Source organism: Thalassophryne amazonica, chromosome 6 (genome assembly GCF_902500255.1).
Source record: "Thalassophryne amazonica chromosome 6, fThaAma1.1, whole genome shotgun sequence".
Taxonomy (NCBI): Eukaryota; Metazoa; Chordata; class Actinopteri; order Batrachoidiformes; family Batrachoididae; genus Thalassophryne; species Thalassophryne amazonica.
Window position 1 is genome coordinate 10,612,802 of NC_047108.1, and position 27,703 is coordinate 10,640,504.

At 48.0% G+C, this 27,703-nt stretch overlaps 1 protein-coding gene across 1 annotated transcript; it reads right to left on the minus strand.

Moving 5' to 3' along the window:
- On the minus strand, window positions 1–27,462 carry LOC117511570 (hyaluronidase-1-like). The gene is made up of 6 exons (XM_034171558.1): window positions 26,812–27,462; window positions 23,515–23,763; window positions 23,229–23,375; window positions 5,424–5,510; window positions 2,789–2,971; window positions 1–425 (listed from the first exon to the last, which is right to left on the minus strand). Exons 1-6 carry the CDS (start codon window positions 27,421–27,423, stop codon window positions 42–44), a joined length of 1,662 nt encoding a protein of 553 aa, XP_034027449.1. The 5' UTR covers window positions 27,424–27,462; the 3' UTR covers window positions 1–41.
- Between the last annotated feature and the right edge of the window lie 241 nt (window positions 27,463–27,703).

Sequence of the window (27,703 nt, forward strand, 5' to 3'; positions counted from 1 at the left end):
TTAAACACTTTCTGATAGTTCCCGCCTCATTGGGAGCCTCGTTAAGGTTGCAAGTATAAAATTCCAGCCAGGAGACAAACTGCAGCAGTCAGATGTGAGACACTTGGTGATTTAGTGCTGCCTCCCATCGGAACGTCCGGTGCATCCTTTGGACTTCTGGTTCTGGGTGTACTGCTGAGGATGAACTCCTTCACTGAGGCACCGTTTGATGTCAAACCTGTGGTAGATGTGATTGTAGTTTTTCGAGTGTTGCTGGAGTTTTCGCCCAGTTTTTCCCCAGCAGACACCCCATCTTTGGGAGACTGTTGGACCAAGACGTCACCGTCTAACATCTGGAACCACTGGCACTGGAAGTCCCTCTTCCAGATCTCAGCTGTGTCTGGTTCTGGAGGTTTAGTTTCCGTTTCTGTTGCATCTGTTTGTGCCTAAGAAGAAAGAGGGTACATAATGCAGTGAATGACGAACCCTATCAAAGAAAATACTGTTTTGGCCCCAATATAAGACGGTCCTGATTATAAGACGACCATAGATTTTTTTTTTTTCAGATATATTTCCAGCAACAACAAAAGTTTTATATTAGGAGCAATAAGGAAACCACCACCTTCCTGCACTGCGGCATGAAGAGGTTCAGCACCATCATAAACATCACACATACAGTTATGCTCAAAAGTTTACATACCCTGGCAGTTTTTTTTTTTTTTTTTTTTTTTTGGCCATTTTTCAGAGAATATGAATAATAAAACAAAACTTTTTTCACTCATGATTAGTGGTTGTGTGAAGCCATTTATTGTCAAACAGTTGTGTTTATACTCTTTTTTAAAAAATCATAATGACAACAGAAACTACTCAAATGACCCTGATCAAAAGTTTACATACACATTAAACTTTGCAGAGTAAAATTTACTCTGCCAGCATAACATTTGGTCCCAGTCCAAAAAGATGTCAATATACTCTCACAGTGCAAAATCAACTCCATCATGCTGTTAATGACTCTTATTGGAGTAGAAAAACTTGATTTGGCAAGACGGTAGAGTCGATTTCACTCTATAATAATAATTTTACTCTGCAAAATTGACTGTGTACCCTGTTCTTAATACTATGCATTGCCCCCTTTAACATCAGTGACAGCTTGGAATCTTTTGTGGTAGCAGACAACCCAGAAGAAGTTACAGGCTTCTGTGGCTGTGAGTGGAGAAATTGTGCACACTGCAAGCTTTGCATTTTGCATCACCACTCTTAGCTTCATAGTGGAGTAGAGCAGAGAAAGATTTTCTTTCACCAAAATAGATCAACTCCAGGCTTGCATCGCAGATGTATCTTCTGGCAATTTGTAGCTAAACTTTCAGGTCTTTTTAAGAAAATCCTCCTCATGAAGCTGTTTAACTGGTGATCATGAAGCCTGTAACTTCTTCTGGGTTGTCTGGGTGTCTTGGTGGCTTTCCTCACTCTTCCCCTTCTTGCACAGTCAGTTTTTGAGAACTGTCTACTCCATGCATTTTTACCATAAAGTGCCATATTGTTTGTATTTCTTCATAATTGATGTAAATAAAGTTCAAGACATATTCAGCTTCACCATCAGACCACAAACCACCACAAAAGACTCCAAGATGACACTGATATTAAAGGGGGCAACACACAGTATTAAGAACAGGGGGATGTAAACTTTTAATCAGGGTGATTTGGGTAGTTTCTGTTGTCATTATGTTTTAAAAAAGAGTAAACACAGTTGTTTGTTAATAAATGGCTTCACCCAACCACTAACTATGAGTGGAAAAAAAACATTTTTTGTGTTATCATTCATATTCTCTGAAAAATGGCCAAAAGAACAAAAATTCTGTCAGTCTGTAAACCTTGGAGCACAACTGTACGTGTGCAGAGATGTGTGTGAAATGTGGTGCTTGCTGAGGAAAGTTGTGTTGTTGCGTTCAGTGCTTTGAATCTCGGCTGGATGCTCGGCTCCTCGTTTCCTCTCTGCTTAAACGCAGAACATCCCCAGGCTACCGGACTCCCTGCTGTCCAGTTCCTCCTTTGTAGCTCGTGCCTGCGTTTATTGAGTCGTGACTGGAAAATGAGATGTTGTGTTTCCAGCTTTCAGCACACACACTGAAAATGATAAAGAACAAAAGACGAGGTTTTGCATTTCTGCATATTTATCTGTGTGTGTAAAGACGCGACGGGACAGGAAGTCCACACTGCTGGACAACCTCTCAGTGTGCTTAGTCCTTTTTCACAGCTGGAACTAGTACCCAATATGTGCAGGAACTATGTTCCCACTGGTGGAGTCTGTGCACATTTTCAAAGTACCAAAGAGTCTTTGTTTGTCGACCGTAGAGATTGTCCTTTCTGACAGACCAGGTGTCTCGGCGGTGCAGTGAACATCACGCTTCAAACATGTTTGAAATGGTTGAGTAGAGAGCAGGGAGGTCAGCCAGTATGTAGACTTGGACTTTAGACCAGGTTCTTCTTTGTTCTTTGGTGTTCTATGACATGAAGGCGTGTGTTCAGGCGCAGAGTCTGACCACGCCACTGTTCGAGGCCAACACACCTGCAGGAGCATACGTGTAGTACCGTTTGTGGAACATCAGTGCTGAGTGGAAATGACGACTTCATCTGGACTTCATGAGGGCAGTGCGTGTGTTCTATTTGTCTGTGTTTTGTTGTTGTTGAACGTTTCTAAATTGACTTGATGTGTAACCCTCCTCAGATATTTCACAGTTTTAACTGTGATCTGCTCCCATGTTTACACATTAAATTCCAGTTCGCACCAGTTATTCTTTTTGTTTGTTACCTTGGACAGCACTGGGGATTGGGGTGGGATGTGGAGGTAGGTGGAGCTTTCGGGATTTTGGCGAATGCATCGACCCTTTCCCTGGCAGAGGGAGGCTGAGCAGAGTCGAGCCGCTTTGGTGACGTTGATGGAGTACGGTCCCAGAACCGTACGGACAAACTCTGCCAGATCCTGACACTCTCTCTGGAAAATGGACAAGGAAACGTAAAGCTGAAAGGGACACAGGTACCACAGAGTACCAGAAAGTATCATAGAGTAGCACAAAGTACCACAGGTATCACAGAGTACCACAGAGTACCAGAAAGTATCATAGATTTCCACAGGTATCACAGAGTACCAGAAAGTACCATAGAGTAGCACAAAGTACCACAAGTATCACAGGTACCACAGAGCACCATAAAGTACCACAGGTATCACAGGGTACCAGAAAGTACCATAGAGTACCACAGAGTACCATACAGTACCACGGGTATCACAGAGTACCAGAAAGTCCCATAGAGTAGCACAAAGTACCACAGGTACCATAGAGTACCACCGGTATCACAGGGTACCAGAAAGTAACATAGAGTAGCACAAAGTATCACAGGTACCACAGAATACCATAGTCTATCACAGAGAACTACAATGTACCACAGGTATCACAGAGTATCACAGGGGACTAGAAAGTACCATAGAGTAGCACAAAATAACACAGGTATCACAGAGTACCATAGAGTATTACAGATAACTACAAAGTACCACAGAGTACCACAAAATACTACAGAGTACCACAGATATCCCAGAGTACCACAAAGCTCCATAGAGTACCACATGTATCACAGAGTACCATAGAGTCCCACAGGTATCACAGAGAACTACAAAGTACCACAGAGTACCACAAAGTACCACAGATATCCCAGAGTACCACAAAGTTCCATAGAGTACCACATGTATCACAGAGTACCATAGAGTACCACAGGTATCACAGAATACCAGAAAGTACCATAGAGTAGCACAAAGTACCGCAGAGTACCATAGAGTACCACAGACCACAGGTATCACAGGGTACCAGAGAGTACCACAGAGTTCCAGAAAGTACCATACAGTACCACAGGTATCACAGAGTACCACCGAGTACCAGAAAGTATCATAGAGTACCACAGGTATCACAGAGTACCAGAAAGTACCATAGAGTAGCACAAAGTACCACAAGTATCACAGGTACCACAGAGCACCATATAGTACCACAGGTATCACAGGGTACCAGAAAGTACCATAGAGTACCACAGAGTACCATACAGTACCACGGGTATCACAGAGTACCAGAAAGTACCATAGAGTAGCACAAAGTACCACAGGTGTCACAGGTACCACAGAGTACCATAGAGTACCACCGGTATCACAGGGTACCAGAAAGTAACATAGAGTAGCACAAAGTATCACAGGTACCACAGAATACCATAGTCTATCACAGAGAACTACAATGTACCACAGGTATCACAGAGTATCACAGGGGACTAGAAAGTACCATAGAGTAGCACAAAATAACACATGTAGCACAGAGTACCATAGAGTCCTACAGGTATCACAGAGAACTACAAAGTACCACAGAGTACCACAAAGTACCACAGATATCCCAGAGTACCACAAAGTTCCATAGAGTACCACATGTACCATAGAGTACCACAGGTATCACAGAGAACTACAAAGTACCACAGGTATCACAGAGTACCACAAAGTACCATAGAGTACCACAGGTATCACAGAATACCATAAAGTACCATAGAGTAGCACAAAGTATCACAGGTACCACAGAGTACCATAGAGTACCACAGGTATCACAGGGTACCAGAAAGTACCATAGAGTAGTACAAAGTACCACAGGTATCGCAGGTACCACAAAGTACCACAAGTATTACAGAGTACCATAGAGTATTACAGAGAACTACAAAGTACCACAGAGTACCACAAAGTACCACAGATATCCCAGAGTACCACAAAGTTCCACAGAGTACCACATGTATCACAGAGAACTACAAAGTACCACAGGTATCACAGAGTACCACAAAGTACCATAGAGTACCACAGGTATCACAGAATACCAGAAAGTACCATAGAGTAGCACAAAGTATCACAGGTACCACAGAGTACCACAGGTATCACAGGGTACCAGAAAGTACCATAAAGTAGCACAAAGTACCACAGGTATCACAGGTACCACAAAGTACCACAAATATTACAGAGTACCATAGAGTATTACAGAGAACTACAAAGTACCACAGAGTACCACAAAGTACCACAGATATCCCAGAGTACCACAAAGTTCCACAGAGTACCACATGTATCACAGAGAACTACAAAGTACCACAGGTATCACAGAGAACCACAAAGTACCATAGAGCACCACAGGTATCACAGAAAACCACAGAGAGCCACAGGGTACCACAGAGTACTACAGAGTACTGGATCCTCTGATATCAAGGAAGATGAACAAAAGTGTTTGTTGGTAAAATACAGTATTTTAAATGAGGTACTACGCAACACTGTGAGTATCACTGACTGAGAGAAGTATTTTTGGATTTTAAGGATGTTTTAACTTTAAACTGAGTCCTGATGTGACGTTCCTACTGTCTGGGTCGGTAAGTTCCTGGTATACCTCCGTCCTGGTCTCACTTCGTTCCCAGATGACGACTCCGGCTGTTCCCATGGCAGCGCTCTCTCCAATGGTGTTGACCAGATCTGTCTGGAAAAGGAGAAAAAACCCCAACAAAAATCCAGTTACATGTTTCAGAGTTTAACAAAATGTAAAGCTGCTGTTTATTTAATGAGTCAGTAACAAATAGGGATTTGAAAAAAAAGATGCGCAAATTAATTTATCAATTGATTTATTTGGCAAAATTAGAATGGATTTATCAACAAAATAGTCAGTTAATGAAACTGATCATTGTTAAGAGATATGTATACCTCCACAGTCATGAAAAACGAAATATATTGTTGCAAGATTATATTTAAAAATTACACACATTTGAATGTTTTATTGTTGAATTATTATTTGAAAAACACCCAATCTAATATATGTGTGTGTGTGTGTGTATATATACACAACCCCAATTCCAATGAAGCTGGACGTTGTGTGAAACATAAAAAACAAAAACAGAATACGATATGCAAATCCTACTCAACGTATGTTCAGTTGAATACACCACAAAGACAAGATATTTAATGTTCAAACTGATAGACTTCTTTGTTTTTGTAAAAATATTTGCTCATTTTGAAATGGATGCCTGCAACATGTTTCAAAAAAGTTGGGACGGGGCAACAAAAGACTGGGAAAGTTGATGAATGCTTAAAGAACACCTGTTTGGAACATTCCACAGGGGAACAAGTTAACTGGAAACAGGTGAGTGTCATTATTGGGTATAAAAGGAGCATCCCCAAAAGGCTCAGCCATTCACAAGTAAAGATGGAGTGAGGATCACCACTTTGTGAACAACTGCGTGAAAAAATAGTCCAACAGTTTAAGAACAATGTTTCTCAACATTCAATTGCAAGGAATTTAGGGATTCCATCATCTACAGTCCATAATATACAACCCCAATTCAAATGAAGTTGGGAGGTTGTGCAAAATGTAAATAAAAACAGAATACAATGATTTGCAAATCCTCTTCAACCTATATTCAATTAAATACACCACAAAGACAAGATATTTAATGTTCAGACTGATAAACCTTATTGTTTTTTTTGCAAATATTTGGTCATTTTGAAATGGCTGCCTACAAGACCTTTCAAAAAAGCTGGGACAGTGGTATGTTTACCTCTGTGTTACATCACCTTTCCTTCTAACAACACTCAATAAGCATTTGGGAACTCAGGACACTCATGACTGGGTATAAAAGGAGCATCCCCAAAAGTCTCAGCCATTCACAAGCAAAGATGGGGTCACCACTTTGTAAAAAAAAAAAAAAAAAATAGTCCAACAGTTTAAGAACAAGGTTTCTCAATGTTCAATTGCAAGGAATTGAGGGATTCCATCATCTACAGTCCATAATATAATCAGAAGATTCTGCCATGTGGCTTTTAAGGCCCAGTCACACGTCGTCGACAAACGTTCGACGAATGAGCTTTTGACTTTTCTCATCACCAAATAACCTGCAAATCAAGAGTGCAAAAGGGATGAAAGAGGAACAAAACCAAAGCTAACAATCTCCACGCTTTAAATGAAATGAGCCTGGAGCCACTGCTGGAGCAGTGTGTGTTTGCATGTCTGTGTTCCAGGACTCGGCGCTGGGACGGAGCTCAGCTGCAAACAGAAGCACGTGATCCGACCCACTGTGGAGATCTGTGCGCACGTCAGTGGAGCCACCTGCTCTGGATCCTCATTTAGAACACAAGAAGGATCATCTCCTTCATCATCAGAATCCTCACTGTGGGGTTCAGACTCTGACGATCCACGGCGCAATACGTCTTGCTCCAGTTAAAAAAAAAAACCTGAAGCACTTGTTCGACATTCATAAGACGCCTCAGTTTTACAAAAAGACCCCCACCACACTAACCACACATGTTAAATACACCACCAAAATTATACACATTGCAAACATGCCAAATATTTCTCAAATCTCTCAAATACCAAAACTCTAATCGCTGTCTGTACACCCAAAATGCGTGCATACGAGACAGAGGGAGAGAGAGAGACATGCTGTCTATCTCTCTGCCTTTTTTTTCCAAAAGCCTAGTGTTTCTGATCACCGGCGCTGCAGATGTGTGTTAGTCACGTGCACGCACGCGGGTTCGATTACCAGTTCTGATCACGCACAGACAGGTGCTGTGGTCCTGGATCAGAGACACACACACAGGCACATGCTTCACCTTCTCACAAGCAGATTCACTCTGGATGAATGCATTCAGTGTTTGGATGTTTTGTAGTTGCACAGAAGGACTGCCTCATACATGATTTAGCGACTCAAACCTTCACAAAAAGAATGCAGCCATTTGCGATCACACTGAGTTTTCTGTTTTCATATGTCACACCTCTGTGTATCAAAGCTGTTCACATGTGAATGTCCACTGCTGCTGGAACTTTTTACACACTTCATGGCTCAAAGTCTCGCTTCCGTAAACTGCTGCCTGGTTTGCACAAACTGAGACACGGTTCGCTCTGAGAGATCAGAGCAGACAACACAAAATATGCTCCTCCACTGCAGCGCTCACAAACTGGCTTCTGTAGTGTGTGTAAACATTGAGCTTGTTGAACGAAGTCAAACGAAACGCTAACGTTACGAAAACTAAGCAAACGATAAAAAATCGCCAAGAACAACATCAAAATGATATACGGAAGAATTGAGGTTTTTGGTGGCTTTCATTCAAATTTTTCAACAGTTTAAAAATCCTGATGAAGCGCCAGCTGCAGGAACGAAGCTGCACGAAGGTTAAACGATGCCAATGAAAGTCACCAAAAGTCCAGATTTCTTGTTTCTTTTGGACTTTTGTTGACTTTCGTTAAGTGCCGTGTGACCAGGCCATTATGAAGGAATGGGTTCCGTCTGGTCACTCTACCATACAGGCCTGACTGGTGGATTGCTGCAGACATGGTTGTCCTTCTGGAAGGTTCTCCTCTCTCCACAGAGGAATGCTGGAGCTCTGACAGTGTGACCATCGGGCTCTTGGTCACCTCCCTGACTTCAGACAGGCAGCCAGCTCTAGGAAGAGTCCTGGCGGAGCTGAACGTGAAGCCACATGGACTTGTTGGGGGAGCCGACACTCTGGCACGCCACATGTGCACTCGGTAACTTCACAGTCGTGGGGCACTTAGACAAATTTTACATCCAGCTTGAAAGTGATCATCTGCTGACTGTTTTGGTGATGATAGTATGAATGGCCACACATTTTCTTCATGCCATGAGAGCGGTGTTAGATGTTCATGCGTGTCTACACGTTTTGCGTACGATTCCTGCTTCATGTGCACTTTATGCGCAAATCGACCAAATTCGCACAATGTGTGAAGGGGCCCTAAAGTAACCATCTTTCTGCTGCAGTCAACTGAAGCATGGGCATGTCCTTGATCTTTTTCAGCCACTGGGGACCTCAACACTGAGGTACCTGGGTGCTGGATCACACAGAGAAATGCACCACATGGCCAAAATGTCATAGCTGATGTTTCCTCACAATGCAAGTGATACTATTTATCTCATCTCTGTAACCTTTCTTTTCACACAAAGCGTACCAAAGTACCCAAAGATCCTGAGAAGAGACTTTGTGCCAAAAATATCCAGTTGTCACCTGAGGCCGGGTTAGCATCGAAGTCTCACAACCATGCAGGAAGCACCAGGATACCAAAGACTGGGACCTGCATTCTCCCACAAAGATATTGGCGTTGCCAAACAGTGGTCCATGCGTGTTCCCTAGTGGTCTATGAGTGTATCGGGAAAATATCACATATATTCTAACTGAAAAGTGTTTCTCACACTGTTCAAAAATTACTCCAAGGTCTAATAGATGTTTTATTTTCATATAAATTTTCATTGTTTTTGGATGTTTGGGGAGTTGGGTGGTCCACCATTTTTTTTTTTTTTTTTTTTTGGCTAAGTAGTCCTTGGTGTGAAAAAAATTGAGGAACACTGGTCTCGAGGTTAAAGTATTGGATGACCAGTGGATCCTTGGTTCAAATCCCCATTAGACTGAAGAAATTGATAAGGACCATTGAGCAAGGTCCTTAATCCCCAAGTCACTCCTGGTGTATGGTTGAGCACCTTGCATGGCAGCACATTGACATTGATGCGTGCGTGTGTGTGTGTGTGTGAATGGATGAATGTGAGGCATAATTGCAAAGCGCTTTGAACATCTAGTGCAGCAAATAACTGAAACAATGCTTCAAATGGTGATACAAGCACCAAATTCAGCAGAAATACTCCTTAGACATTACTCTACTAAAAAAAAAACAAAAAAAAACAAAAACAAAAGTGGCCACTTGAATTTTCAATAGGTGGCCACGTAGTGGTCAATTGAAGAATTACACAGGGGTCAAAATTGAAAGATGCTCCAAACATACTGAAAACTGTTGGGAAGGTGTCGTAACACGGACCCGCAACAGGGGGCGCAAATGAACGGACAATGGATAAGACAAAGAGTAACAATTTAATGTTGTGAAACGCACAACTGGATACAGACAAAAATATATAATGCCAATTAAACACAAGGTGACGTGCGGGCAGGCTCGAAGATAGGAGACCTCTGGCGATCGAAGAGCCGGGACCCACACAGCTTCCACCACCAACGGCCTGAAGAACACCGGAGCCGCCAAGTCCTGAGTCCCCAGGTGGTCACCGTCTTCTGTTGCAGACCCTGGTACTGCTGGCAGAAGATGAAAACAGTTAATGGTGAGTGTGTATCCACAGACCCAGTAATCCTTCACCCACAGGTCTTCAGGGAGGGAAAACCTCCACCTCCGATACAGAATCACCCGTGCAGCTCCTGACAGTTGCTCCTTGGATGGAGTGAGAGGCGAAGACGTCGCAGACTCTCATTGCACGCCAATCCAATTATGACAGACTTCAGGAATACGGCTGCACACAGAACAATAATTAGTCTCAAGAAGTATGACTTGCAGAGAATTACCTTAAACGGTAGCTGATTTCTCGGCGAGGAGGTGGAGTAATAATCCGGCTTTTGTAGGGAAGGTGGTGATTGGTGACAGCTGGTGTAAATCAATCAATTTCAATCAATTTTTTTTTTATATAGCGCCAAATCACAACAAACAGTTGCCCCAAGGCGCTTTATATTGTAAGGCAAGGCCATACAATATTGATGTAAAACCCCAACGGTCAAAACGACCCCCTGTGAGCAAGCACTTGGCTACAGTGGGAAGGAAAATGAGTGACAGCTGTCACTCTCTGTTGTCTCGGCGCCCTCTCATGCTTGAAGCCCGCACTCCAAGCAGGGCGCCGACTGGTGGTGGTGGGCCAGCAGTACCTCCTCTTCAGCGGCCAACACAACAGGACCCCCCCCCCTCAACGGGCGCCTCCTGTCCGGGTGTCGGCGGTAGAAATCGGCCAGGAGGGCTGGGTCCAGGATGAAGCTCCTCTTCACCCAGGAGCATTCTTCGGGTCCGTACCCCTCCCAGTCCACCAGGTATTGAAAACCCCGGCCCTTCTGACGGACGTCCAGGAGCCGACGAACAGTCCATGCTGGCTCCCCGTCGATGATACGGGCAGGAGGTGGTACGGGTCCAGGGGCGCAGAGTGGTTAAGCGTGGTATGGTTTCAATCTGGAGACGTGAAACACTGGGTGAATCCGCAGTGAAGCTGGGAGTTTCAGCTTCACCGCGGCCGGCTGAGGATCTTGACTATGGAAAAAGGTCCGATGAACCGGTCTTTGAGTTTCTGCGATTCAACCTGAAGTGGGATGTCCTTAATTGATAACCACACCTCCTGCCCAGGCTGGTATGTAGGGGCCGGGGAACGCCGGCGATCTGCATGGGCCTTAGCCCTCGTCCGGGCCTGCAACAGGGCAGAACGGGCGGTCCGCCACACCCGGCGGCACCTCCGCAGGTGGGCCTGGACCGAGGGGACCCCGACCTCTCCCTCCACAAGTGGGAACAATGGGGGCTGATACCCCAAACACGCCTCAAAAGGGGAGAGGCCGGTAGCTGATGAGACTTGGCTATTGTGGGCGTACTCGATCCAGGCCAGATGGTCACTCCAAGCCGCCGGATGCGCGGAGGTTACGCAGCGGAGGGCCTGCTCCAACTCCTGGTTCGCCCGCTCTGCCTGGCCGTTCGTCTGTGGGTGATACCCGGACGAGAGACTCACGGTGGCCCCCAGTTCCTTACAAAAACTCCTCCAGACCTGCGAGGAGAACTGGGGACCACGATCCGAAACGATGTCCGATGGTATCCCATGCAGACGCACGACGTGGTGGACCAGGAGGTCTGCTGTCTCCTGGGCCGTCAAGAGCTTCGGAAGGGCCACGAAGTGGGCCGCTTGGAGAACCGGTCCACTATCGTGAGGATGACGGTGTTGCCCTGGGACGGCGGGAGGCCCGTGACGAAGTCCAGGCCGATGTGAGACCAGGGGCGATGAGGCACAGGCAGGGGCTGGAGGAGGCCCCTGATCTTATGGTGATCTGCCTTGCCCCTAGCACAGGTGGTACAGGCTTGGACATAGTCCCGGACGTCGGCTTCCAGTGACGCCCACCAGAAGCGCTGCTGGACCACTGCCACGGTCCTACGCACTCCGGGATGACAGGAGAACTTGGATCTGTGGCAGAAGTCCAAGACGGCAGCCCTGGCCTCTGGTGGGACGCAGAGTCTGTTCTTAGGACCGTTCCCCGGGTTCCTTGCCAGGGCCTCCTGGACGGTCTTCTCCACATCCCAGGTGAGGGTGGCCACGACAGTGGACTCGGGAACGATGGTCTCGATGGGGTCTGACAACTCGGCCTTGGCTTCCTCTTCATGCACCCGGGACAGTGTGTCGGATCGTTGGTTCCTAGTCCCGGGACGGTAGGTGATCCGGAAGTCAAAGCGTCCGAAGAACAGGGACCAGCGGGCTTGCCTGGGGTTCAGCCGCTTGGCGGTCCGGATGTACTCCAGGTTCCGATGGTCCGTGAAAACCGTGAAAGGCACCGTAGCTCCCTCCAACAGGTGTCTCCACTCTTCAAGAGCCTCCTTCACTGCGAGGAGTTCCCGATTGCCCACGTCATAGTTGCGCTCAGCGGGGGTCAACCTGCGGGAAAAGTAGGCACATGGATGGAGAACCTTGTTGGACTCCCCGCTCTGGGACAGCACGGCTCCTATCCCTGAGTCAGAGGCGTCCACCTCCACTATGAACTGGCGAATAGGATCAGGCTGCACCAGAACTGGTGCAGACGAAAACCGGCGTTTCAACTCCCTAAACGTGGCTTCGCACCGATCCGACCAGGTGAAAGGGACTTTAGTGGAGGTCAGGGCAGTCAGGGGGCTAACAACCTGACTGTAACCTTTAATAAACCTCCGATAGAAATTTGCAAAGCCGAGGAACTGTTGCAGCTTCTTACGGCTTGTTGGTTGGGGCCAATCTCTCACCGCCGCAACCTTGGCCGGATCCGGGGCGACGGAGTTGGAGGAGATTATGAACCCCAGGAAGGACAAAGACGTGCGGTGGAACTCACACTTCTTGCCCTTCACAAACAACCGGTTCTCTAGTAACCGCTGCAGGACCTGACGTACATGCTGGACATGAGTCTCAGGGTCCGGAGAAAAGATGAGTATATCATCCAGATATACGAAGACAAACCGGTGCAGGAAGTCCCGCAAGACGTCATTAACCAATGCTTGGAACGTTGCGGGGGCATTAGTGAGGCCGAACGGCATGACCAGGTACTCAAAGTGACCTAACGGGGTGTTAAATGCCGTCTTCCATTCGTCTCCCTTCCGGATCCGAACCAGGTGGTACGCATTCCTAAGATCTAGTTTGGTGAACATTTTGGCTCCATGCAGGGGCGTGAACACCGAATCCAACAGGGGCAACGGGTATCGATTGCGAACCGTAATCTCGTTCAGCCCTCTGTAGTCAATGCATGGACGGAGTCCGCCGTCTTTTTTACCCACAAAAAAGAAACCCGCACCCATCGGGGAGGTGGAGTTCCGAATCAACCCGGCGGCTAAGGAGCCCCGGATGTAGGTCTCCATCGATTCGCGTTCCGGACGTGAGAGGTTGTACAATCTACTGGACGGGTACTCAGCGCCCGAGATCAAATCGATGGCACAACGTGCGGTCGGTGCGGGGGAAGAGTGAGTGCCAGATCTTTGCTGAAGATGTCAGCAAGATCGTGGTACACCTCGGGCACCGCCGTCAGATTGGGGGGGACTTTGACCTCCTCTTTAGCTGTCATTCCGGGTGGAACCGAGGATCCAAGACACTCCCGGTGGCAGGTTTCGCTCCACTGCGTCACCACCCCAGACGGCCAATCAATCCGGGGATTGTGCTTCACCATCCATGGAAATCCCAAAATCACTCGGGAGGTAGAAGGTGTCACAAAAAACACGATCTCCTCCCTGTGATTCCCAGACACAACCAAGGTCACGGGCTGTGTCTGATGTGTAATTAACGGGAGTAGAGTGCCATCTAGTGCTCGCACCTTCAATGGTGAAGGCAGAGCCACCAGAGGAAGCCCTACTTCCCTTGCCCATCTGCTATCCAGCAGATTCCCTTCTGACCCCGTGTCTACCAGTGCTGGGGCGTGAAGGGTTAAATCCCCACTCAGGATTGTTACTGGGATTCGTGCAGATTTATGGGTTTTCCCCGTGTACATATTATGGCCCACCCTTAGCCCAGTTCCTAAGGATGGGCGTTGGAGTTTGATCGTTTGGGGCAGTCTTTTAACATGTGCTCACAAGAGCCACAGAAAAAACACTCCCCGCGGGCCAGCCTCCATTGTCTGATACTTGATTTTAATTTGGCCCTGCTCGTGTCCATAGCTTCGTCAGCAGGAGGAGCTGTTGCCACACGGAGCCCTCTGGCAGTGGAACGTGGGGACGACGACACCCTTTCGGACCCGGAGGAAAGAGGGACGGCTTGTGCTCGACCACGCCCCCCGGCCTGCTCCCGACGGTGTTCATTCAACCGGTTGTCCAAGCGTATAACCAAATTGATAAGCCCATCGAAATCTTGCGGTTCCTCCTTAGCCAGCAGATGCTCCTTCAGGACCGAAGACAGTCCGTTTACGAAGGCGGCGCGGAGCGCAACGTTATTCCAGCCGGACCTCGCAGCCGCGATGCGGAAGTCGATTGCATAATCAGCTGCGCTCCGGCGCCCCTGTCTCATTGACAGCAGCACGCTCAAGGCGGTCTCGCCTCTGTTGGGATGATCAAACACCTGTTTGAATTCCCGTACAAACCCAGCGTATGACGTCAGGAGCCACAAATTCTGTTCCCAAAGCGCCGTAGCCCAGGCGCATGCCTCACCTCGAAGCAAATTAATCACATAAGCCACCCGGCTGGCATCTGATGCGTACATAACTGGACGCTGTGCAAAAATGAGCGAACATTGCATTAAGAAGTCTGCGCACGTTTCGACACAGCCTCCGTACGGTTCTGGAGGGCTTATGTAAGCTTCAGGGGACGGTGGGGGGGTTTGTTGAACGGCCAGTGGAACGTCTATCTGTGGCCCAGGGCCAGCAGGAGGAGTCACTGCAGCAGCGCTCGAGTCGCGCACTTCCACTCTGGCGGTGAGAGCCTCCACCCTCCGATTGAGGACTGCATTCTGCTCGGCTACCAGATTTAACTAAGCGGTGAAAGCGGTAAGGATTTGCTGCAGATCACTTACCACGCCTCCTGCTGATGCCTGCGCTCCTTGTTCTCCCATTGGCTGTTCAAGCTGGGGTTGACGCCCCTCGGGATCCATGACGAATGGCCGAGAATGTTGTGAAAGTGTAGGAACACGGACCCACAACAGGGGCGCAAATGAACGGACAATGGAGGAAGTCAAATAATAACACTTTACTGTTGTGAATTACAATTATGGATAAATAGTCAATTCACAAAAAATGTGTCATGTGGGCCGGCTCGAAGATAAGAGACGCCCGTCTAAAGCAGAACCGGAACCACATGATTTCCTCCGCCACCGAACCCCGGGAATACTGGAGCCGCCAAGTCCCGAATACCCAGGTGGCCACTGCCTCCGCTTGTCGGATCTGGTACTGCTGGCGAGGAACAAAAACAGTTAGATGTGGGTGCGCGTGCACCCGGCAACACGTACGGTGGGAAGACCACCTCCACCTCTCGTCGAAAAAAGAAACAGAGTATCTGCTGTCCAAACACACACAAGCAACAGATATTTCTGTTATAAACACAGTCAGCTGAGAATGTTACCTCCTTGGTAGAGCGATATCTCGGCAAAGAAGTGGAGATGACGTCTTGCAGATATACCGCTGCGGATCAGCTGATTGGTAACAGCTGTCGTAGGTGACAGCTGTCACCCCGGCTGCTCCTGTGAGGTGGCAGCGCCCTCTGGTGCCTGGAGCCCGCACTCCAGGCAGGGTGCCCTCTGGTGGTGGTGGGCCAGCAGTACCTCCTCTTCAGCGGCCCACACAACAGGACCCCCCCCTCAACGGGCGCCTCCTGGCGCCCGACCAGGCTTGTCCGGGTGGCGGCGGTAGAAATCGGCCAGGAGGGCCGGGTCCAGGATGAAGCTCCTCTTCACCCAGGAGCGTTCTTCCAGTCCACCAAATACTGGAAGCCCCGGCCCATCCTTCGGACATCCAAGAGCCGGCGCACAGTCCAAGCCGGCTCGCCATCGATGATCCGGGCAGGAGGTGGTGCCGGACCCGGAGTACAGAGGGGTGAGGTGTGATGTGGCTTAATTCTGGACACATGGAAAACGGGATGGATCCGCAGTGAGGCCGGAAGCTGAAGCCTCACAGCGGCTGGACTGATGACCTTGAGGATTTTGAATGGACCAATGTACCGATCCTGCAGTTTAGGGGACACCACTTGGAGGGGAATGTCCTTTGTTGACAACCACACTTCCTGTCCTGGCCGATACGTAGGGGCCGGGGCCCGCCGACGGTCTGCATGGGCTTTCGTCCTCATCCGGGCCCTGAGCAAAGCAGAACAGGCGGCACGCCACACCCGACGGCACTTCCGCAGGTGGGCCTGGACCGAGGGCACACCGACCTCTCCCTCAACCACCGGAAACAAAGGAGGCTGGTACCCCAGACATACCTCAAAAGGGGAGAGGCCGGTGGCTGACGACACCTGGCTGTTATGGGCATACTCGATCCAGGCCAAATGGGTACTCCAGGCCGCCGGGTGCGCGGCCATCACGCAACGCAGGGCCTGTTCCACCTCCTGATTGGCCCGTTCTGCTTGCCCGTTGGTCTGGGGATGATACCCGGATGAGAGACTTACCGTGGCCCCCAGTTCCCGGCAGAAGCTCCTCCAGACTTGCGAGGAGAACTGGGGACCGCGATCGGAGACGATGTTTGTTGGAATCCCATGCAGCCGGACGACGTGGTGGACCAGGAGGTCCGCTGTCTCCTGGGCAGTCGGGAGCTTCGGGAGGGCCACGAAGTGGGCCACCTTGGAGAATCGGTCCACTATCGTGAGGATGGTGGTGTTGCCCTGGGACGGTGGGAGGCCCGTGACAAAATCCAGGCCAATGTGGGACCAGGGGCGATGAGGCACGGGTAGCGGCTGGAGCAGTCCCGAAGCCCTGCGATGATCAGCCTTGCCCCTGGCGCAGGTGGTGCAGGCCTGGATATAATCCCGGACGTCGGCCTCTAGGGACGCCCACCAGAAGCGCTGCCGGACAACTGCCACGGTTCTTCGCACCCCTGGATGACAGGAGAGCTTGGAGCCGTGACAGAAGTCCAGGACTGCAGCCCTAGCCTCTGGTGGGACGTAGAGTCTGTTCTTCGGCCCAGTTCCGGGGTCCGGGCTTCGTGCCAGGGCCTCCCGGACGGTTCTCTCTACGTCCCAGGTGAGGGTGGCCACGATAGTGGACTCCGGGATGATGGGTTCCGGTGGATCCGACAACTCTGCTTTGACTTCATCTTCATGTACCCGGGACAAGGCATCCGATCTCTGGTTTTTGGTCCCGGGACGGTAGGTGATCCGGAAGTCAAAACGGCCGAAGAACAGTGACCAGCGGGCTTGCCTGGGGTTCAGCCGCTTGGCGGTCCTGATATACTCCAGGTTCCGGTGGTCAGTGAAAACCGTGAATGGCATGGACGTTCCCTCCAACAGATGTCTCCACTCTTCAAGAGCCTCTTTCACCGCAAGGAGTTCTCGATTGCCGACGTCATAGTTCCGTTTGGCCGGGGTCAACCTGCGGGAAAAATAGGCACACGGGTGAAGGACGTTATCGGTCCTCCCGCTCTGGGAAAGCACAGCTCCTATCCCTGAGTCCGAGGCGTCCACTTCAACCACTAACTGGTGACTAGGATCGGGCTGCACCAGAACGGGTGCAGACGAGAAGCGCCGTTTCAACTCCTTGAACGCGGCATCGCAACGATCCGACCAGGTGAAGGGGACTTTTGGTGAGGTCAGGGCTGTCAGGGGGCTAACTACCTGACTGTAGCCCTTAATGAACCTCCTGTAGAAATTAGCAAAGCCGAGGAACTGTTGCAGCTTCCTACGGCTGGTGGGTTGGGGCCAGTCTCTCACCGCCGCGACCTTGGCCGGATCAGGAGCGACGGAGTTAGGGGAGATGATAAACCCCAGGAAGGACAAAGAAGTGCGGTGAAACTCGCACTTCTCGCCCTTCACAAACAGCCGGTTCTCCAACAACTGCTGCAGGACCTGACGTACATGCCGGACATGAGTCTCAGGATCCGGAGAAAAGATGGGTATATCGTCCAGATATACGAAGACGAATCGGTGCAGGAAATCCCGCAAGACATCATTAACCAATGCTTGAAACGTCGCGGGGGCGTTTGTAAGACCGAACGGCATGACCAGGTACTCAAAGTGACCTAAGGGGGTGTTGAATGCCGTCTTCCACTCGTCTCCCTTCCGGATCCGAACCAGGTGATACGCATTTCTAAGATCTAGCTTAGTGAACATTTGGGCTCCATGCAGGGGTGTGAACACTGAATCCAACAAGGGCAATGGGTATCGGTTACGAACCGTGATTTCGTTCAGTCCCCTGTAATCAATGCATGGACGTAGTCTGCCATCCTTTTTCCCCACAAAAAAGAAACCTGCACCCATCGGGGAGGTGGAATTCCGGATCAACCCGGCAGCTAGAGAGTCCCGGATGTAGGTCTCCATTGATTCGCGCTCAGGTCGTAAGAGGTTGTACAGCCTGCTGGACGGGAACTCAACGCCTGGAACCAAATCAATGGCACAATCGTACGGGCGGTGCGGGGGAAGGGTGAGCGCCAGATCCTTGCTGAACACGTCCACAAGGTCATGGTACTCCACCGGCACTGTCCCGAGATTGGGCGGGACTCTGACCTCCTCCTTAGCCTGGGAACCGGGAGGAACCGAGGAACCTAAACATACCCGATGGCAGGTCTCGCTCCACTGAACCACTACCCCGGACGGCCAATCGATCCGGGGATTGTGTTTTAACATCTAGGGGAACCCTAGAATCACGCGGGAGGTGGCAGGAGTCACAAAAAACTCGATCTCCTCCCGGTGGTTCCCTGACACCACCAGAGTTACTGGAGGTGTCTTATGTGTGATTAAAGGGAGTAGGGAGCCGTCTAGTGCCCGTACTTGCACAGGTGAAGTAAGTGCCACCAGAGGGAGCCCTGCCTCCCTGGCCCATCTGCTGTCTAGCAAATTCCCTTCAGAGCCCGTGTCCACCAGTGCTGGGGCCTGAAGGGTTAAATCCTTATAAAGGATTGTAACTGGGAGTCGTGTGTCAATATGGGTGTGTCCCACGTGAATGTCTTGGCCCACCCCTAGCCCAGTTTCTAGGGGCGGGCGTTGGTGTTTTAACCGCTCGGGGCAGTCCCTCACTTGATGCTCTATCGAGCCACAAACAAAGCACGCTCCGCAGACCAGCCTCCTCTGTCTATCCGGTGGTCTAAATGTGGCCCTGCTCATGTCCATAGCTTCATCAGCAGGGGGAGCTGTAACCACACGGAGCGTAGAGGCCGTGGAGCGTGGGGAGGGCGGAGCTCGGTTGGAACCGGAAGGGAGAGGGACGGCGCGTGCCCGGCCACGCCCTTCGTCTCGTTCCCGACGGCATTCTTCTAACCGATTGTCTAATCGTATAACCAGATCAATAAGCCCGTCTAAATCCCGCGGTTCGTCCTTAGCCACCAGGTGCTCCTTCAGGACCAACGACAGTCCGTTTACGAAGGCGGCACGGAGGGCAGTGCTATTCCAGCCGGACCTCGCTGCCGCGATGCGGAAGTCGACTGCATAAGCAGCTGCGCTCCGGCGCCCCTGTCTCATTGACAGCAGCACGGCTGAAGCGGTCTCTCCTCTATTTGGGTGATCGAACACTGTTCTGAACTCCCTCACAAACCCATCATATGTCTGAAGGAGCCGTGAATTTTGCTCCCAGAGCGCTGTAGCCCAAGCGCGTGCCTTTCCGCGAAGCAGATTAATCATATAAGCTATCTTACTAGCATCAGTCGCGTACATGACGGGACGTTGTGCGAAGACGAGCGAACACTGCATAAGAAAGTCCGCGCACATCTCCACACAACCCCCGTACGGCTCTGGAGGGCTTATGTATGCTTCAGGGGAAGGTGGGAGGGGTCGTTGAACGACCTGTGGAATGTCAACGTTGCGCACAGGATCGACAGGAGGGAGAGCCGCAGCAGCGCCCTGAAGGCGCGCTTCCACCTGAGCGGCGAGAGCCTCCACCCTGCGGTTAAGGAGGACGTTCTGCTCGGTCATTAGATCCAACCGAGCCGTAAAGGCGGTGAGGACTCGCTGCAACTCACCTACCATTCCTCCTGCAGACGCCTGTGCGCCCTGTTCTTCCATTGGCCGTTCAACAGCCGGTTGACGCCCCTCGGGGTCCATGACGTTGGCCGAGATATCCTGTTGTGAAAGTGTAGGAACACGGACCCACAACAGGGGCGCAAATGAACGGACAATGGAGGAAGTCAAATAATAACACTTTACTGTTGTGAAGAAGCACAACCAACACGGCGAATTACAATTATGGATAAATAGTCAATTCACAAAAAATGTGTCATGTGGGCCGGCTCGAAGATAAGAGACGTCCGTCTAAAGCAGAACCGGAACCACACGATTTCCTCCGCCACCGAACCCCGGGAATACTGGAGCCGCCAAGTCCCAAACACCCAGGTGGCCACTGCCTCCGCTTGTCGGATCTGGTACTGCTGGCGAGGAACAAAAACAGTTAGATGTGGGTACACGTACGGTGGGAAGACCACCTCCACCTCTCGTCGAAAAAAGAAACAGAGTATCTGCTGTCCAAACACACACAAGCAACAGATATTTCTGTTATAAACACAGTCAGCTGAGAATGTTACCTCCTTGGTAGAGCGATATCTCGGCAAAGAAGTGGAGATGACGTCTTGCAGATATACCGCTGCGGATCAGCTGATTGGTAACAGCTGTCGTAGGTGACAGCTGTCACCCCGGCTGCTCCTGTGAGGTGGCAGCGCCCTCTGGTGCCTGGAGCCCGCACTCCAGGCAGGGTGCCCTCTGGTGGTGGTGGGCCAGCAGTACCTCCTCTTCAGCGGCCCACACAACTGAGAAATCCTGTTGGGAAGGTGTCGTAACACGGACCTGCAACAGGGGGCGCAAATGAACGGACAATGGATAAGACAAAGAGTAACAATTTAATGTTGTGAAACGCACAACTGGATACAGACAAAAATATATAATGCCAATTAAACACAAGGTGACGTGTGGGCAGGCTCGAAGATAGGAGACCTCTGGCGATCGAAGAGCCGGGACCCACACAGCTTCCACCACCAACAGCCTGAAGAACACTGGAGCCGCCAAGTCCTGAGTCCCCAGGTGGACACCGTCTTCTGTTGCAGACCCTGGTACTGCTGGCAGAAGATGAAAACAGTTAATGGTGAGTGTGTATCCACACACCCAGTAATCCTTCACCCACAGGTCTTCAGGGAGGGAAAACCTCCACCTCCGATACAGAATCACCCGTGCAGCTCCTGACAGTTGCTCCTTGGATGGAGTGAGAGGCGAAGACGTCGCAGACTCTCACTGCATGCCAATCCAATTATGACAGACTTCAGGAATACGGCTGCACACAGAACAATAATTAGTCTCAAGAAGTATGACTTGCAGAGAATTACCTTAAACGGTAGCTGATTTCTCGGCGAGGAGGTGGAGTAATAATCCGGCTTTTGTAGGGAAGGTGGTGATTGGTGACAGCTGGTGTAAATGAGTGACAACTGTCACTCTCTGTTGTCTCGGCGCCCTCTCATGCTTGAAGCCCGCACTCCAAGCAGGGCGCCGACTGGTGGTGGTGGGCCAGCAGTACCTCCTCTTCAGCGGCCCACACAACAGAAAACTATACCATATTATTTATCTGATCATAAATATTCCAAAAAGGTATAGTTTGGACTATCTGTGACTGAATGTTATGAAGTTATGTGGTAAAACCATTCAGTTTGTACAGGGGTCAAAAGTTAAAGTTGCTTCAATTTTGGTAAAAAGTGGTGCAAATTATAGCTTGATCTAATAGGATTAATAAATGGAATAGTTTTGACTGTGTTGAATGTTTGGTCTCCAAAGTAAACGTCAAACATTGTCGATGTCCATTGGATTCTATGACATGTGACATATGTTACCCCGTAACATGATAACTAAGCATGACACATGGTGCAAACGATTTCTTTTAAAAACCTTATTAACTCAACCAATAATTTGCATCACTTTTTACCAAAACTAGTGCAACTTTAACTTTTGGCCCCTGTACAAACTGAAATTGACCTTTATCACCTTTCTTTCTGTTTTTACCTCATAACTCCATAACATTCAGTCACAGATTGTCCAGACTATACTTTTTTGGAAGCTTTGTAATCAGACAAATAATGTGGTATAGTTTTCAATATAATTGGTGCATCTTTTAATTTTGACCCCTGTGTAATTATTTAATTGACTCCTACCTGGCTGCCCACTGAAAATACAAGTGGCCAATCGTTTTTCACAAGAGTAATGTCTAAGGAGTATTTGTGCTGAATCTGGTGCTTGTATCACCATTTTCAGGATTCCTCTGTAAATATTCTGTTATCTGCTGCACTGATCTTCTTCAGATGGAAATGTGCTGTAGAAATACAAAGTTAGATTTTTAATTAGATCTCTTTGAACATGGTACACAGTGCATATTAATGCACGTGGCCTTGCAAGTTGACCAATCGGTTTATGTGCACTGAGAGTTGAATCATGATTTCTAAACTCGTGATTTGCCACTGCAAGCAAAGTACTGATACTTTGTAAGATACTGTGGAAGCAACGTGTAGAAATATTGCTTTCAAAATAACAAACTGAATCTGAGACGAGAACGTCTTTGTGATGATTCTAAAGGTCGTAAGTGGTCATGTGACTCGAGGGTCACTAAAGTGTGGAATTGAGCCTCTTGCACTGGTGTGAGTGTGCGTGTATGTGTGAAGGTGTGAAATCCGAAAACACACTGACCTTCTGCCTTTAGATGGTAACAGGTTATAGAATATGATGCTATTTTGGCATAACTTTTTGTTCATATTAGACTCCAGTCTTCTTGAATTACTTCTTTGTGTATTTCTATTTGACATATGTGGCAGACATTACACTTGTCCATTACATGCTCATGTCATCCAGCGGCTCGTCTGATCCATCCCAAGTCTTACACGTGATGATGCAAGTGTGAAGTGATCCGTAGCAAGAAAAACCTTCTTCCCTTGGAAATAAAACTGTGTGAAGCAGAAAATAATTGATGCTTAAACAGTACACACATCTCCTTTTTTATACTTTAACTTCAGTCTTTTTCATCAATTCCACGTTGAAATTTCTGAGTCGTGCAGAGTAGTTGGAATCCCGGCATCTCACCTGAGAAATAAATGTATTAGTGGAGGTATAGACGCTCTTGACCAGTGGGAACACGGGAAGATCGTACGCCACACCAGGCACAGATGCTACGCGCAGAGCTTCTCTGATTTGATTGGACAAATAAAGCCGTGTTCCAGAGGTCCCGCCCTGCATAAAGAGGAAATGAGGTGCTCAATTTCTGTGAATAAAAATGTGAAAACGTGCACACAACCCATCCACCAGGGAGCATAAAATAAAAAAGTGAAATGCAAAAACTAGAGTGACTGTGATGGTGTTTTTACCCAACCTGCAGCTTCTCCAGGGTGAGGAGGGGGTACAGGGCAGAGCATCGTTTCCAGAGCCACACGAGCTCGTCGTTGAGGGCCATCTCCACAGTGGGGCAGCGGCCGGTGTAATTTGCCAACAAGGTTTGGCCAGGGTTGCCATTGTTGCACCTGGGGTAAGGTGAGACACCCCATAATGCTTTGGGCCGCAACCTTTTGACCTCCTGAAGGGTCTCCATCATTACTGACTGAGCTGCAGCCTCGAAGTCCACCTGTGGCACAATTAATAGATCACAAACATTGAAATTTTGCTGGTTCACACAATATCTGCAGAGTTTCTGACCATATTCCAAATAAAATTAAATAATTGTGCTTTAAGAATTCAGTCAAACCTCACATCAACCTTCCACCACATCCTGTCAGTTTGAGCAGAATCATCTCATGACCTTCTTCTCTACTGGGGAATCTACGTTGTGCCAAACAAATCGTCTTATTCTTCCAAAATGTCTGTTTTTAATCTATGGAATACTTATGTGTTAAATAGTCACTGTTTGTAGATGCTCTGAAAAGGTCGTACCTTGCCTCCTCTTTGTGGAGGGTAGCCATTATAATCAGCTTTTGGTTACTTTTACATCAGTGCAGAAACCTCTCATATAAGTTCTACAACAAAGTCGACACGTTGTGTGTATGTCTGTCCAGACACCATTTGTTTTCACTCTTCATTTTCAGTAAATTAAGGACATCCACTGATTCCACAAAGATCACACCATCATCTACAAAGTAAAGATCAGTGAAACTTTCCAGACTGACAGAGGAACCTGAGTCTCTAGACTCCATAACTTAACCCAACACTCAGTCTGTATAAGCATCAAACAAAATAGGATCCAGAAGACATCCCTGATGAACACCAGAATTTGATAAGGAAGATGTTGGACACTCAGCCAACACATTGTTCGTGTGTACATCAGCTATAATGTCCAGAAACATATTGGAAATCCTGCAAATTTTCAATATGTTCCTCAAAGCAGCCCAATCAGATAACTAAAAAAGACTTCAACATAGGCTGTAAGAAGGCCTCCTGATATTCACTGTATTCAGTGAACACTTGAAAACCTAGGAGACAGTCAAAGGATGACTTTTTGGGCATCAAACCAGACTGCTCTGGTCACTGAGCAGCAAGCACATGGTACTAGATAGGTAACTTCAAGTACCTTCACCAGTGATGAGAGTAGAGTAATACCTCAGTACTTGCTGAAATCCAAGCAGTCACCCTCTCTTTTCTCAAGAAGGGCAAGTCCTTTCTTACAGTCTGTTGGGGGATAACTGTAACTCAAATGGAAGTAAAGATTGCTTGCGACACCAGAAGCACAGCATGGCCACCTTAAGAGCCACAGCCCTGATACCACAAATCCCGGCAGATTTATCCAACCTCAGTTGTTTTAACCCCTTGAAATTTCACTGAGATTCTGTGGTTTGCAGCTGAGTGGAGGATTATCCACAAGAACCCTGGCACCGGTGATGTACAGCTCCTGCCAGGTCATGTGTAAGGACTGTGCTTGTCATTTGCAATGACTGGAGAAACTCAGTGCTTTGATTTCCGTTGTATATGGGAGGTTGAGGGTTACTCAATTCCAGCTAGATTCCTCTCACAAATGCACCTTTGTGTAGTGCTCAGTGCCATCACAGTACGCTTTTTCAGTTCCCGACACAGGCCAGAATTGCCACCAGGCCATGCATGATAACTCGGCTGGATGAGATTGAACAGCAACTGGATCCCTGGCGTCTTTGAGGATGTTGTGGTGGAAGAACATTTTTGTGTCCTTTTGGAAACTCATCCATCCAGAATGTGTGCAAACTCCAGAGGAAACTGTCTAATCATGAAATCTAGCCACAGTAAATCTGGGACGTCGAGCAGGTGGCAGTCTGTGGATTCTTTCGGAAATGACGTTTGAGGGCAGAGTTCATAAACTGAGCACTTCTACTGATGCTGCAGTATTGCTCTAATGTCTACCCTCAAGAACATGGTGGATCTCCTTCGCTGCTCCACCAGTAATGGTGTTCCATGTTCTGCATTTGCTAGTCTGGACACTTGAACCATCAGAATCTAGAAACTCATAATCCCTGACTTGGTCCAACGTCAAGAAGCATTGGTACATTTTCCCCATAGGTGCCAAATTTATGGAAACTGATGTAGCTGCACCCCTCCCTCTTAGTGCCTGTGGTTGGACTGACATCACCATGAACAGCTAATCTGTCTGTGGAGGCCTATACGCATTTTATTTTTGTAAGAACTTTGAATATATTCTTGGAAAGTGTTAGATAAATATATGTATTATCGTCATTATTATTATTACGTTTATTTATTTATTTATTTGTCTGTCTGTCTGTTAGCAAGATGACGTCAACACTACTGTACATATTTTAATGAAATTTTCATCACAGATACATATTAGGCCAAAGAAGACTCCATTAAATTTTAGAGGGGATCCGGATCCAGATTCTGGATCAAGTTACACTTTATATAGGCTTTGAAGGATTACTGTTAGCAGGATTACGTCAAAACAACTGCTCGTATTTTGACAAAATATTCAACACAGATACCTATTTGGCCATGGAAGACTCCATTAAATTTTGGAGATGACCTGGATCTGGATTCTGGATCAAGATTTCACTTTATGTAGGCTTTGAAGGATTACTGTTAGCAGGATTACATCAAAACTACTTCACAGATTCTCAGCAAATTTTCACCACAGATAGATATTAGGCCATGGAAGACTCTGAATTTTGGAGGTGATCTGGATACAGATTGGCAGATGTCAGAAATCTCTGATTGCTCTTGTTAATATTAGTTCCCTTTTTAATCTATATAATTATAAAATTTTAAAACAGTACTAGATTTAATTATAATCTTTGACTGCCCCTCCCTCAGTTATATATCAGCTTTCACTCTCATTCATAGTAACAGAATTCTCTGCTGTCACAGACACACTGACTGACAGAACATCAGATCAGCTGCTGTTGGCCACCAATAAAATTATTATTTTACACAAAATGCTCTTCTATGAACACATTAAAAGATCCACATAATATTTTTCAAGCACTGTTTATGGACTGGAACCCCCTCCCCAAACACTTCTGCTGCTTTTGTGGTGTAAAGAACAAGCACGTTGCTTTGTTTACACTGTGGAACACCATTAACTATACCAAGATGGTGGCCCAAGCTAATTATTGCTGGCTGTTTCCGTGAATAATGATGGGATTCAAAATAACAACATGATATTTAACAGTTTCACTTTAAGTGATCACACATCTGTGCTCACCTGTGACCATTTCTCCACCTCTTCGGGGGTCCAGTTAGGAAAGAATGTCTTCAGCAGGGCCCTTGATGCCTCCAGATATATCTCCTGTTTTGGTCCAGTCCTTGCCCACTGTGGAGCCCACTCTGCCCAGAACAGCACCCCTAGTCCGAGGTACCTTGGCGCTGGTAAAGCTGCCTCTATGTCCTGCTGTGTCTTCTGGAGGTGGTCGTCCAGTCGTGTGTGTTGTGGTAACCCCCTGTTAACTGGTGTGTCTTGGTCCAGAAAATATGGGTATTTCCCCAGAGTGTCCTCATAAAACGCCGCGACACGACCCTCCCGTTCCATTCCAAAAGATCGAAGATCTGGCCTTCTCGAGCAGGAAGAATCACGGATCCCCCAGAAGATAATGAAAGGTTGTCCTGACAGCAGAGGAGGGCTGGCTGGCTGTGGTGGACCACATACAACCATCTCAACAAAAGCTGCAAGTAGGACCAGTCGAACTGGCAGGCAAAGCAAAGGTTGAATGTGAAGGCTGGACAATGAAAAAGTTCTCAATGATGTCTGAGTCCTGACTTTGCAAGCTTTTAGTTTCAGTTCTGGTTCTGGAGCCCACCGTGGGTCAGTCCTCGCCATTGGAGCAGCCTGGTCTCAGGCTCTCAGCCCTTGAGGCCCTCACAGACAGTCATGGTCCTGGAAAACACAAAGCTGCACCTTTAACAGTCTGCTTCTTTGTTATTATCAAATTGCCTGTTAATTAAACCAGTTTACGACCATCACTTTATTTACTTTTCTGTTGTCCAGGTGTTGGTTTAATAATAAGCTTTTTTAAAAAACAGATCTTTGTTTCCTTGAATTTTTATTTTTTAATCTAGTAAATTCTGGTGAAACAGACCCCTGAACACGTGATGGACTG